We start from the raw sequence: 14,663 nt of genomic DNA, 5'->3' as shown, positions 1-14,663 counted from the left end.
CCGTTATACCCGGCATGTCCTCCTCTCCCTCCTGTTTCTGTGGAGGGTCATGAGGAGTTTGAAGTAGCTGCTGTACTTGACTCTCGTTTTCTCAAGGGTCGCCTCCAGTACCTGGTGCATTGGAAGGGCTATGGGCCTGAGGAACGCAGTTGGATTTCCGCTGACGCTGTTCACGCTCCTCGCCTTGTGCGTTCCTTCCATTCTCGTTTTCCTGCCAGGCCTGGTCATCCCCGCCCGGTGAGCGTGTCTTCAGGGGGGGCACTGTAGAGTGGTACTTACCTTATCTGGGGGCCGGCCGAGGTCCTCAGTTCCCGCCGCTCGGATGACGGCGGGCACTAACCGCGGGATACGGTCACCTGTCCCGCCTAGCTCCAAGAGCGCGCCGCGCGTCTCGGGACACTCTTAAAGGGGAAGTGGGAGCCGAAAACTAAAACGGTCTCCCATTGGCCCCTGTCATCCCACATTCCCCATACACTCACATTTTGGGGGCGTGGATATGACAGGGGCCAATCAAATAAAATGTGAGGGTATTTTTACTTACCTCTCCCTTAACTCCCTGCCCTATCGTGGTTTCTGTTTCAGTTCAGTTGTGATTTTTCGTACTTGACCTTGGCTTTGTATCTGACTTTGTTTATCTCTTTATCCCTGTTTTGTCCTGTTTGCCGGCTTACTGATTACTGTGTACCGGACCTTGGCTAGTTCTTGTTTTCGCTGTATCTTTGTACCCTTGACCTCGGATCGTTCCTGACTCTGTATTTCTCTCCTCTACGTCGAGTCCGGCCATTCTAAGGTCCGATAAGATGTATCTCTGCTCTATATTGTCAATTGTTGGACTAAATCTTGCGAGTTGGGGTAAACTACCGTGACAACAACAAAGAGCAATGTCTCATTTTCAAGTCAGAAAAGGGTGCATTTGCAACACCCATCTCTAGTGCCACAGGTCTTGAGTACGTTTAAGAGTTAAAAACTTCCAACTAAATTGAAGAAAGGTGATCCTACTCCTATGTATATTTCAGCTTTGAAGTATTTATGGACTTACATTTGGATTCTAATAAACACCTGCCTGCTTTTGGGTGGAAAAAGTATTGATGACATTCGTAAACACATGGTAACTGTTATCTATGGGGTGCAAACATGATGGACTATAGTCCACCCACAAAAGTGTACTATGGGGCAGTTCTGAAAGAGAATGATGCACAAAATATCTATCCCTTAATGCATTGTGTCAGGACTATTAATTTTGGAATATAAAAGATATTAAACATTACTTTTACCATAACGCCAGACTAATACACTGGCAGTATGGTAATTTGAGAATTATTTTCAATGCATACTTATAAATGTAAAATGCTGTAATTTGGGGGGTCTGGAATGGATTAATGAATTTTACTTTAATTCTAATGGGTAATGTTTATTCGGTTCTCGAACACATCGGAACTCGAACAGCCTTTGGGAACGGATTAAGTTCGAGTTACGAGGTTCCACTTTACTTGGAATATTCTTTTTAAAATATTTTTTTAATCTAAACTTATAAAAAAATTCCATCCATTTAGTTTTGTCAATTATAACTGTGGCGAAACCGACCTCGCCGCGTGTCCTTGGAGGGGGCTGCTTGCCCGCCTCTTGCCTTTGGACTATGGACCAGACTTTATGTGAATGTGTTAACCCAGATAGCTATGCCATGGAGCCCATTCGTGTAGTTAAAGACTTCGGCTCCATGGCAAGTGAACTGTGTGAGTAGGATCTGCGCGCTATTCGGTAGTTTTGTGCGCTCAGATCCCAGCTATCTGGGGATAGGTGAAATGTCTGTGTGTTGTGTAAAAGGTGAATTTATGTATTTTAAAGTGTTTTACTGTCTTTGTGTCCCCATGTGCTCAATGGAGTCTGTCTCTGTGCTGGGAGGTAATTGGATTACTTCTCCAGGAGAGAAGGCTCTGCAAAACAGGTCTGAGCTGGAAAGCTAGGGGTTTTAAAAGATACTTTACTAACTTTTGAACCCCTGGTCTGATCCATGCCATTTTTTAATATGTTGTTCCCCTGAATGGATTGATTGTGGATATGTAATTTTATGTGAATGTGATGTATGGTTTTGAAGTTATAAATATTGTGTAAAGAGTATATTTTAAACTGTATGAATAATGGGATTATGTGTCACACTAAGGGGAGGGGATGTGTGGGTTGCACCTGTGATACTATTGGTTATTTTATGCCTCCCCCTGGGTGTGGCCTGTATGTGTACTCTTGTAATAAAAGCCAGGCTGGATGTGCCAGTCCAGAGTTCCTGCTTAACCCTCAAAGTGAAGTGTCGTCTCATTATTGGGGGAGGATTTATTGCATGCTGTTCCAGTTTGACTGCTAGGAGTGCAAACCTATTTGTATGGTTCCTATTCAACTGTCTACAGCATTCCTATGCTTGAGAAGATTCATATGCTGCATCGGTTCAGTGATTGTGGTGTCTGCCAGAGTGCTTGGAGTCCTCAGGAAGCGCTAGGAGCATCCTTTAACGGAGGTACCCAGTCGGGGTGCCAGGCGATCCGTTACAATAACGATCAATTGTTCAGATCTCCTCAAAGTTATTTTAACCATGGCTACGTTTCCCAGGTTTCCATGCCGTACACACGGTGTGCTCCCAATTTAATTTTTATCCCAAATGAATCCGTTATTCTCTTGTCATGTTTCCCTTTTGTAGTTTGTCACGTTGGTGGTGACCCTCCATAAGTTGCCATCTTAGTATTTCTGACTGATATGCGTATCAATTGTAATGCGACTTTCTTTAACTCAAATCTAATGACCATTTCATATATCCTGCAATTCAATGGGAATAATTAAAGGTAGTAAATAGTTAATATTTTTTACTTTTCAAATTAACCAGGACCACCTGTGACTTTATTGCTTGAGAACCTCTGCCACTGCACTGTTGTATTCGTTATACCTTGGCTTGTTGACATAATCCTGACTACCCTCAGTAAACCTACATTGTGCTCATTGAGTTATTTCTTAGACGTGACATACACAGATCAAGAAAGTATAGGGCAATAATACATATCCCCATTTTACAATAAAGAAAAGAGAGATTAAACCACACTACATCTCCACAAGTCTTATGGTTTTGAGAATATACAATTAAAGAGTTGCCTAGTCAAGAGAAGTTGATTGATGTCAGGAACCCTTGTAACTACTGGATGCCTTCTCATCATTGATAACTTAGATTTGTATACAGGCTTCTGCATTACCCTCCCTTCCCTTTGATCTACATTGTAAAACTTGAACAGTTTTTTTTTTTGGGACCTAGACATGCATCTTTGATGGAGTTTTATGTGCTGAAATATTGTTTGATAACTATTTATGAATACCGCTAACGTTCTTATGTTTTACTGTTTTGTACCCCTTGAAGAATAAACACTGCATACTTGAAAGTATGTATTTGTTACAACATGACATGAATTTGTCCACTGTTCACTTTTGTTATGTGCACAGTTTTGACTTTGTTCCCCAAAACAACTGAATGCCTCTTTCTTTAACCAAACCAATTTCTACACTTGCTAGAAAAATATTTCATCATATGCTTGTGTAATGTGAAGTTATATTGAGAAACCGTTAGCATTGAGGCCTTTAGCGAACATTAGTAACTAATTAATTTACAGATAATTGATTTTATGGCATGGCACTCATTGCATCTTTGCTAAAATCGGGGAATCTATTACCATACTTATGGCCCATAACCTATTTTCTTCAGTAATAAATTAAAGTAATAAATTCCTAAACAATTTTTTTCATCTTCTGTGTACATTGGTTGTGTTCTACAAATATGTGAAAGTTCTACCCCTACCTTCGTTAAAATATTTATAATTTTGAAGTGTTTTGTTTTATACAGATAATTTGTTTAAAATTTCTGCAACAAATATGTCAAACATGTTTCCTGGTTTATTTTCTTTGACACAGGACAAAAAAGAACGAATATCGAAGTTCGATACATTACGCCATTCTATTGCTGGAATTATAAGATCTCCCAAGTCTATGCTTGGTTCTTCATCTGTAAGTATATACGGTGTTTTATTTATTTAATCCATACATTTAATTACTTCGATGTGTGTAATTCTTCAGTTTGGTTGCAGCCCACTCACCTATAAGTTTTGTGTTGGTTTATATCTCCTCCCCCATTACCTCCCCAGAAGTCCCTACGGTAAACCTACACCGTTTTGTCCTCTGAGGTTGTGAATGTTTCTCAACAGTTTAATGTCCCTTTTAATCTCTGACACCGATATTCACTAAAATGAGAAATACCAGAAATTCTAAATGAATTTAAAAATCTAGGACAAATTAGAAACTTTAATTTTTACAATTTGGCTATTCTGACTTTCGATTCAAAATGCACTTGAATTTGCGGAACTTCGCACTTTACTGAATAACCATGTGAGTTTCTGCCAATGGTACATTAATAGAAAACGTAATTAAATGGACAGCTCCTCTGTCTCCCTGTCCATTAATTGCTGCAGCTTCCCCGTCTCTGTGCATTTACTGCTGCAGCTCCTTGTTAATTTATTGCTGCAGGACAGCACTGCTTCCCCGTCTCTGTGTTTTTATAGCTGCGGATCCCCTGTCACTATGTTTTTATAGCTGCGGCTCCCCGGTCTCTGTGCATTTGTAGCTGCGGCTCCCCTGTCTCTGTGTTTTTATAGCTGCGGATCCCCTGTCACTATGTTTTTATAGCTGCGGCTCCCCGGTCTCTGTGCATTTGTAGCTTCCGCTCCCCGGTTTCTGTACATTTGTAGCTGCGGCTCCCTGCTCTCTGTGTTTTTAAAGCTGCAGCTCCCCGGTCTCTCTGTGTTTTTAAAGCTGCGGCTCCCCGGTCTCTGTGTTTTTAAAGCTGCGGCTCCCCGGTCTCTGTGTTTTTAAAGCTGCGGCTCCCCGGTCTCTGTGTTTTTATAGCTGCGGCTCCCCGGTCTCTGTGTGATTATAGCTGAAGCTCCCCGGTCTCTGTGTGATTATAGCCGAAGCTCCCCGGTCTCTGTGTGATTATAGCTGCGGCTCCCCGGTCTCTGTGTTTTTATAGCTGCGGCTCCCTGCTCTCTGTGTTTTTAAAGCTGCAGCTCCCCGGTCTCTCTGTGTTTTTAAAGCTGCGGCTCCCCGGTCTCTGTGTTTTTAAAGCTGCGGCTCCCCGGTCTCTGTGTTTTTATAGCTGCGGCTCCCCGGTCTCTGTGTGATTATAGCTGAAGCTCCCCGGTCTCTGTGTGATTATAGCCGAAGCTCCCCGGTCTCTGTGTGATTATAGCTGAAGCTCCCCGGTCTCTGTGTGATTATAGCTGAAGCTCCCCTGTCACTGTGTGATTATAGCTGAAGCTCCCCGGTCTCTGTGTGATTATAGCTGAAGCTCCCCGGTCTCTGTGTTTTTATAGCTGGGGCTCCCCGGTCTCTCTCTCTGGGTTTTATAGCTGGGGCTCCCCGGTCTCTGTGGGTTTTATAGCTGCAGCTCCCCTGTCTTTGTGTTTTTATAGCTGCGGCTCCCCCGTCTCACTTTGCAGATATAGCAGGCTTTGTGTTTGTATATGTGTTGTGTATTTTTAAATGGAAGAAATGCATGAAGGTGCAGTAATGCTCCTCCTGTAATAATATAGAGTTGTGAGCATCTCTAGAAGGAACATCTTAGTTAAGTGTGTGATACATTTTACTTTCAAGCCTCTGGCTTGTTTGAATCATACAGCATTTGCTTTAGTTTTCTGTGGGCATCCTGCTATACATTATGTAAATAATCCAGCAGTTTACCTTAAAACTATCTCCTTCCAACAGCGTGAGATGGAACAGAATGAAATGGGATTTGCTCTGAGGAAGGTTATATAAGTGGGCAGACTGGAGCTCGTATTCTTTATTTACTTCTCATTCCACCTCTTTACAGAGTTCCTTTTATTTTTAAAAGGATAAAAAAGAAAAAAAAAAATCCTTTTTGTTGTTAAATCAAAAGCCGTGGGCTATTTAAAAACAAAAAAAAAAACCTTTTTATTGTAGCTCCGCAGAATGTGATGTGCGCAGTGTGAAGCCAGTAATTAATAGTACAGGAATTGACAGACAGCTGATAACAAATGTTACCGTATCTTTCTACCTAGCACTAACCTGTATTAAACAAATTGGGGGAGAGGTTATTCGTGTAATATGGAAAGGCTTTGAGAGAAAATCCACAGAATTCAAATGTAGAGTTTAATAATTGTTAAATATAAATAGCACACGATAAAATATCGAAGTATGAAATTGGATTTGTGAAATAACGTTCGTGGATTTGCAGGTTCGCACCACTCATTTAAAGGGATACTTTAGGCATCAAAACAACTTGAGCCTAATGAAGCAGTTTTGGTGTATAGGTCATGCCCCTGCAGTCTCTATGCTCATTTCTCTGCAATTTAGGACTTAAATCACTTTGTTTATGCAGCCCTAGGCACACCTCCCTGCATGTGTCCTACACAGCCTCCCTAAACACATCATATTTAAACTTGCTTTGTTGCACATTCTGTTTAATTTAGAATGTATTTTCTCCGGGTAAGTTAATAGCCTTTTTGACCTTGCAGGAGCCTCAAGTGTGTAATTTAAGCCCAATTTACAGAGCAGGAGATACACATTTCTAAATAAAGTTAACATCTGATAGAAAATGAAACCAGTTTGTTTTATTTTTTCATGTATGCTTTGTCAGTCTCGGCCAGGAGAGTTGTGACTCGGACTGCATAAACAGAAGTTTATCTCCTAAATGGCAGATAATTTAGAAATATTAGGAAAGTGAAATATGCAATAATTATATAACTAGGATGAAAATAATTAGCTAAATCCATGATCATTCCCCTTTTATTAGGTATTCAATACCCAAGTTCAGTGATGGTGATGGTTTAATGTGTCTGTGTGTTTACAAATTCCTGTTGGTTTGGGTTAAAAACAAAGTGAGCAGTTAATAAAATATTGATTTAAATAGTCTTCCTTTTAAAACTGTGCCGATTTATATGGACTGGTCCGCTGTATTGGGGAACATTTTTGAGTTTGGTAGCCACATTCTATGTGTGAGAATGGGCTGTATTAATGTGAAAAGTGCCTAGTAGTAGACTTGTGCACAAACGCATTTCTGCTGTTTTGAACAAATCACATTTGTTTTTATCTCCAACCAAACTAACACATCCATGATTTACCTTTAGAGTTTCACAGTTAGTTTGGGCATAGGTTAAAAGGACTTTGATTTGTGTATTTTTGTGCTATTGTGATATTGATCTGATTATAAATGCATTGAGCTCTTTTTATTTTTATTCTCAATTTCAGTTATTAGATGTAATCTCAACAAGTGAAAAGCCTCTGTCTGATCAGGATTGGTACCACGGTGCAATTCCAAGGGTAGAAGCCCAAGAACTATTGAAGCAACAAGGGGACTTCTTGGTGCGGGAGAGCCATGGGAAACCTGGTGAATATGTCCTTTCTGTGTTTTCAGATGCACAGCGGAGGCATTTTATCATTCAGTTTGCTGATGTACGTTTGTGAGAAACCTTTTCCTCCTTTTTAAATGTTATTATTTTTGTTATGTTCGTCACATGGGCATTGAAATTAAAGTACTTTTTTCTTAAATGAAAAAAAGCCTTTAGTGTCCTCTTTATGCTTTAATTTTTGGGGAGGATTTAGTATTTTATAAAGTGTAAATGTAATAGCTTTTGTGTAACTCGGAGACTAATTCTGTAAAGTCATAGGATCTGTGTGCAGTTTATTTTATTAAGGTTTATAGAATGCAGACACGGGGAACTTCAGGGATAAACAAGAGTGATCCAAGCATGGCTTGGATTTTAATATATATATATATACCCTTCACTACTTCTCTGGCTCTCTTAAAGGGACACTTGTCACCAGAACAACTATAGCTTAATGTAGTTGCTCTGGTGTCTACAGAGAAAAGACAGTGTTTAAATTACTGCCATGGAACACAGTCACTCAGACGGCCACTAGAGGTGCTTCCTCGGTCAGTGCTGCACAGTGCCTCTATTACCCCTTTCTTTGTTTTGAAGGAAGGAAATTTAGCAAATTAAATGTCATGCAGTGTTTATTGGAATGTGTGCTTTTAAAATAAATCCAGACGTCTCAAATGTGTAGCTGCCAGATGAGTAGCATTTGGCACATTTTTATAAAATGTGGGATTCAGATGTCAGTGCAGCATATCTCAAAGATTAGAGGTGTGGGTGCCATTTTAATGCACTTTATAATGTATTAGAATAAGGCAGGACAATTAAAATCTAAATCAAAGATGTCCATTTTACGATGGTCGTGTGTTCTTCCTTCAGACCAGGAAGTGTCTGAAACCTTTTAGCCAATCACGGTTCTCTGAGGACGTTTGTAGTAAAATATTCTTTTGAAATCTGTGGCTTGCAGCTCTCCTGTTGTAGTGATAAACAAAAACCTTGTAAGCTTGGCATATGAAGATTAGTTATTTACAATCTGTTCCATTTGGATGTGTATCTGTGTCGCTATGTTTCAGTTACATTTCAGTTCTCAGACTGTATTCAGGTAAAGTGTGTGCCGTGGGATCAATTTCATATGATACACAGGTTTATAAAATATTCAGATATGCCTGGCCTGTTTAGTACTACTTGTACTACTTTACTATTTACAGGATGTGTAATTTAGTTACATTTCTTTAAAAGGACACTCCTAGCACCAAACCACTTTAGCTTGATGAAGCAGAATGGGTGTATAGATCATGCCCCTGCAGTCTGATTGCTTAATTACAATTTGGGAGTTAAAGCACTTTTGAGCTGTTTATAAAACCCTAGCCACACCTTCCCTGGCTGTGTCTCACACAGCCTACACGGGAAAAAAAGGTATAATTTGTATTTAGATTTGACAGCTTAGTGTGTTTACTTTAGAAATTCTGTCATCCTGTGTTAATTTAATTTTAATCACAGGTAGGGGGGACTCTTGCAGGCTGTTTAACTACGAAATTCCTAATTGAACAGATTGTGTAATAAATAAAACTTAAACATCTTTAAGGTCTCTCTTTACAGGAAATGTGTATAGAGACTGTGTAAGTCACATGCAGGGAGGTGTGATTAGGACTGTATAAACAAACTAATTGTTTAACTCCTAAATGGCAGAGGATTGAGCAGTGAGACTGCAGGGGCATGTTCTATACACCAAAACTGCTTCAGCAAGATTGTTGTCTGATGTGTTTCCTAATTTGTCACATAGTTTCCTTTGAATAATGCAATATATTATTTTATACATGGTATGCTCACTGGGATAATATAGTATCAAATTATTTAACCAAGAATCATCTGTAACAAGTTTTTTTTTTTTATTATTATAGTTCTTGAGTCGTCTTGATATAAGCTTAAAGGAACTCTATAGAGTTACGAACACAAACCATGTGTTCCTGACCCTATAGTGTTAAAAGCAATATCCTTGCGACTTCCTTCTCCTTCCGCGTGGCTGTGTGAGTGAGCTGGGAGGAAGTGATAAGCTGCCACAGTGATAAGCTGCCACAGTGATAAGCTGCCACAGTGATAAGCTGTCACAGTGATAAGCTGTCACAATAGAAGGGGCCCGGTCGCGCTGTTAAAGAGCCACAGTGCACGACCAGGCCCCTCATTGCATATGTCTATTGGGTGGCCCTAAGGGCATGGGCCACCCGATGGACCCTCACACAGGTTCCTAACCCGTGCGGTGCTCCTGCACTGCCGCCATGGGTTGAGAACTCCTTCTTTAGATTATAACAGGGACGGCAAAATGCCGCCCCTGTCAGAGTTCCGCCTGGAGCTGTGTCTCCACCGCGGTCTATGGACAGGCCGGCCCTGGTCTCTTTAACATACACAAGTATTTAGCATCTTTATACTAAAAGGCAAAGAAAACTTGTGCGGCATACGTAGCACCTCTCAATTTCAGTGATTGTTTACACAAGATACCCAATATGCCATGCATAGCCATAGTAACACCCTGACATTTTAACAGTTTTCCAGCCAACGCCAAGATTGGATGCCACCACTGGCCAGCTATGGAAGGCTCTCTCATCCTGTTTGGGTTTCTTTGTGAATTTAATGGCCCCTCATTGAGATATACTTTAATAGCTGACTTTATATCAAGAGAAAAGGATATCAATCACCACATCAATCCCAGGAGCCAGCTAATTGTGCTCCTTAAATGCTTCTACTTTAGCATTAGGGACATACCGTGGTTTAATAGGCCTGGCCGAACATTTACCATTGTAGAGAAAACCATGCTGATGAGGAGCACCCCATATAATAGTATCTCTAACTACACTGCGTGCAGAATTATTAGGCAAATGAGTATTTTGACCACATTATCCTCTTTATGCATGTTGTCTTACTCCAAGCTGTATAGGCTCGAAAGCCTACTACCAATTAAGCATATTAGGTGATGTGCATCTCTGTAATGAGAAGGGGTGTGGTCTAATGACATCAACACCCTATATCAGGTGTGCATAATTATTAGGCAACCTCCTTTCCTTTGGCAAAATGGGTCAAAAGAAGGACTTGACAGGCTCAGAAAAGTTAAAAATAGTGAGATATCTTGCAGAGGGATGCAGCCCTCTTAAAATTGCAAAGCTTCTGAAGCGTGATCATCGAACAATCAAGCGTTTCATTCAAAATAGTCAACAGGGTCGCAAGAAGCGTGTGGAGAAACCAAGGCGCAAAATAACTGCCCATGAACTGAGAAAAGTCAAGCGTGCAGCTGCCAAGATGCCACTTGCCACCAGTTTGGCCATATTTCAGAGCTGCAACATCACTGGAGTGCCCAAAAGCACAAGGTGTGCAATACTCAGAGACATGGCCAAGGTAAGAAAGGCTGAAAGACGACCACCACTGAACAAGACACACAAGCTTAAACGTCAAGACTGGGCCAAGAAATATCTCAAGACTGATTTTTCTAAGGTTTTATGGACTGATGAAATGAGAGTGAGTCTTGATGGGCCAGATGGATGGATTGGTAAAGGGCAGAGAGCTCCAGTCCGACTCAGACGCCAGCAAGGTGGAGGTGGAGTACTGGTTTGGGCTGGTATCATCAAAGATGAGCTTGTGGGGCCTTTTCGGGTTGAGGATGGAGTCAAGCTCAACTCCCAGTTTCTGGAAGACACCTTCTTCAAGCAGTGGTACAGGAAGAAGTCTGCATCCTTCAAGAAAAACATGATTTTCATGCAGGACAATGCTCCATCACACGCGTCCAAGTACTCCACAGCGTGGCTGGCAAGAAAGGGTATAAAAGAAGAAAATCTAATGACATGGCCTCCTTGTTCACCTGATCTGAACCCCATTGAGAACCTGTGGTCCATCATCAAATGTGAGATTTACAAGGAGGGAAAACAGTACACCTCTCTGAACAGTATCTGGGAGGCTGTGGTTGCTGCTGCACGCAATGTTGATGGTGAACAGATCAAAACACTGACAGAATCCATGGATGGCAGGCTTTTGAGTGTCCTTGCAAAGAAAGGTGGCTATATTGGTCACTGATTTGTTTTTGTTATGTTTTTGAATGTCAGAAATGTATATTTGTGAATGTTGAGATGTTATATTGGTTTCACTGGTAAAAATAAATAATTGAAATGGGTATATATTTGTTTTTTGTTAAGTTGCCTAATAATTATGCACAGTAATAGTCACCTGCACACACAGATATCCCCCTAAAATAGCTATAACTAAAAACAAACTAAAAACTACTTCCAAAAATATTCAGCTTTGATATTAATGAGTTTTTTGGGTTCATTGAGAACATGGTTGTTGTTCAATAATAAAATTAATCCTCAAAAATACAACTTGCCTAATAATTCTGCACTCCCTGTAGTATTTTCCTTTGTTTTCATTTTGCTTTTGATCACTCTTTACACGTGTCCTGTTTCATGTTTTATGTGGCAAGCAGATTACATCCTGTAGTTGCTTAATTTTACAGTAATATCTTCCTTCGTTTTGGTGAAGAATCCTATTTAATTTTACATTATTTTTGTTTTTGTTTACAAGGTTGTGCGTTTTGATAAATGTGATGAATTAAACTTTGTATGCTCCTTATATTCGTCATGTGTTGCTCACCAGCCATTTGCATATGTTAAAAGTTCAATCAGTAATGATGATGATTTTACAGTGATTTATGTTGATTTTTATGTTTTTTTTTTTGCTCTTCTTAACAGGATCAGTACAGGTTTGAGGGCACTGGCTTCCCAACAATCCCACAACTTATAGAACATCACTATACAACCAAACAAGTTATAACAAAGAAATCTGGTGTTGTTCTGCTAAACCCGGTTGTCAAGGTATGTCTACTGATTACTGATATTGACTGGTCTTTATAAATGGTCTTTACGTCCTAGTCCTGACGTTTGTTAAAATGCAAATCTCCATTATCGCTTTTGTGGTGATATCATTGAATGACCATCAACTTTGAACAACGGTTATATTCCCAAGGAATAATTACACCTAAATTTACTTTTGTTTGGTTAGTCGACAATATTCTTTAACCCCTTAGTGATCAGACCGTTTTTCAATTTTCTTACTAATAAGGCCCAGGGCTGTTTTTACATTTCTGCGGTGTTTGTGTTTAGCTGTAATTTTTCTCTTACTCATTTACTGTAACTACACATATTATATACTGTTTTTCTCACAATTAAATGGTCTTTCTAAAGATACCATTATTCCCATTATATCATCTAGTTTTTTTAAAAACACACTTTTATTTTTAACTTTGACCCGCAAAATATGATACGCATCTACAACCGCCAAAAAACACCCATGCTAAATAGTTTCTAAATTTTGTCCTGAGTTTAGAAATACCCAATGTTAACATGTTCTTAGCTTTTTTTGGAAAGTTACAGGGTAATAAGTACAAGTAGCACTTTGCTATTTCCAAACCAATTTTTTTTTTCTTCAAAATTAACCAAAGTTACATTGTAACACTGATATGTCAGGAATCCCTGAATAACCCACATGTAAGTCATTAAGGACCAGTTGAGAGTGCACTAAGGTACATTGTTATAATCTTGTCAGTTAATGTGTTTTATTTTGTATATTTAATATGTTTACAAATTCTGGGGTACAAAATAGCTAGCTTACATTTGCTGCAGGATGCAGGAAATCATCTTGGCTGCAAGACGAGTGTTTTTATAAAAGTGCTAATTTCACTTGAAATCTACACTTTTTTAAAACACACCTGTAAAGACAGACCGTTTTAAGCACTTTAGCCATGTAATATGCATTAGGTGTTTAGAGTGTTTAGTCTGTAAGAGTTTGTGATTACTATCCTGTGTATTTTTGTCTGCCTATTTTGTTGTTTGTTTCTACAACAGACAAAGCATATCCTTTCAACGTTGTGCATATGACAATTTGCATTTGATTCTATGGCAACATTATGTCATATGGTTAGAGAGAAATAAATGATTACAGAACTAGAAATGCCTAGTCCTGGAGTCAAAAGAAGAACTAAGTGGGCAACACATAAAGGGCCTAACCCAGAGCGATAAATAATAGAGAAATTCCAAAAATCTAGGTGTTTGGAGAGGAGAACAAAGGTCCAACTACCAAATCACACTCGACTGAGGGTGTGCCCACATGGGGGGTGCTAACTCCCCTGGTTTACAAAGTAGAAAAAATAATAAATATCAACACAGTGAACGTGAAGAAACTATATAAAATATACGGGGTGCAGGAGTGGGGACTGGCCCATGAGGCTGTACTATCAGTATGGGAGGCAACAGGGTAGATATAGTAAAAAAATGGCTGTGAAAAAGTGCTGTCAGATACTGGGACCATGCATCCACCTGGAAAGCTAGCTTCACAGACTATCATGTAGTGATAGTGTCTGCATGGATGATGCAACTTACTAGAAGAGAACCCTATAATAGCAAAATGTCTGCATGAATATTCAAGAACTGCTATTCTGGCAGGGATGCCCAATAGACAGGATGTCCTTCCCTGGAGTCTGTGGCAAGCCCTAATCCTATTACGTAGATAATAGTCCAATAATGGAGAAAGTGCTGATTACACTAGTGAGATAAATCGGGATCAAAATATAATGCAAGGGGAAAGAAAAATAAAGTCATAATGACAAAAATCCCTCTTGTATAAAGATACCCAGGTAACTCAATTCATCTAGATAGTAATCAGCCCCAAAGTTAAAATAGAAAAGTACTTGCAAAGAAACAATTGCAGACAAAGTTGCAGCAGTGATTAAATATGTTACTCTTGCTTGCAAAGTGCTAGTATCCCAACGATATTAATCCAGGAAGGGATACAGAGTTGCAGTAGTGTTGAGCAATGCATAGGAAAAGAAAATAGCTGCTATATATAGAGAAAAGGTTCCCTAGTAGATGGGTCCAAGGACAGAGAGCTACCCCTTCCTCCCAAGTGAAAAGGACGTCTCCCCGCCAGCCAGACCATACACCCACAGATTCCCAACCCCCTACAAAAATGAGTAAATAAAAAATTAATAGAAATCAGCCTAAGCCTGAGTCAAACGTGTAAATCAAAATAATGTAAAGTAACTAGCTAGGCTAAGTGTCCTACTCGACGCGTGTTTCGGCGCTATGTGGCACCTTTTTCAAGAGCGTTAAGGAGGTCCCGTCAACGCCGGAGTTTGAGGGACTAGTGCCCACCCCTCCCGTGATGTCATGGCCAATCACCTGAAGCCGCATCACGGGGGGGGGGGGGGAGGAG

General features: G+C 40.0%; 1 protein-coding gene across 3 annotated transcripts in view; it reads left to right on the top strand.

Annotated features, from left to right (window-relative positions):
- Positions 1-14,663, top strand: part of FER (FER tyrosine kinase) — a 185,746-nt gene that overhangs the window by 61,323 nt on the left and 109,760 nt on the right. Inside the window, exons 12-14 of one of the 3 annotated variants that reach the window (XM_063453639.1) lie at positions 3,943-4,035; positions 7,291-7,494; positions 12,146-12,268. In XM_063453639.1, coding sequence (XP_063309709.1) covers positions 3,943-4,035; positions 7,291-7,494; positions 12,146-12,268 — 420 coding nt within the window. Of the gene's footprint in view, positions 1-3,942; positions 4,036-7,290; positions 7,495-12,145; positions 12,269-14,663 lie in introns of those variants that run through there. The other 2 variants (XM_063453640.1, XM_063453641.1) reach the window with 2 other exon arrangements.

This window comes from Pelobates fuscus, chromosome 5 (genome assembly GCF_036172605.1).
Source record: "Pelobates fuscus isolate aPelFus1 chromosome 5, aPelFus1.pri, whole genome shotgun sequence".
Lineage (NCBI taxonomy): Eukaryota > Metazoa > Chordata > Amphibia > Anura > Pelobatidae > Pelobates > Pelobates fuscus.
The sequence above is the reverse complement of the archived record's forward strand: the minus strand, read 5'-3'. Positions and strand labels throughout refer to the sequence as shown.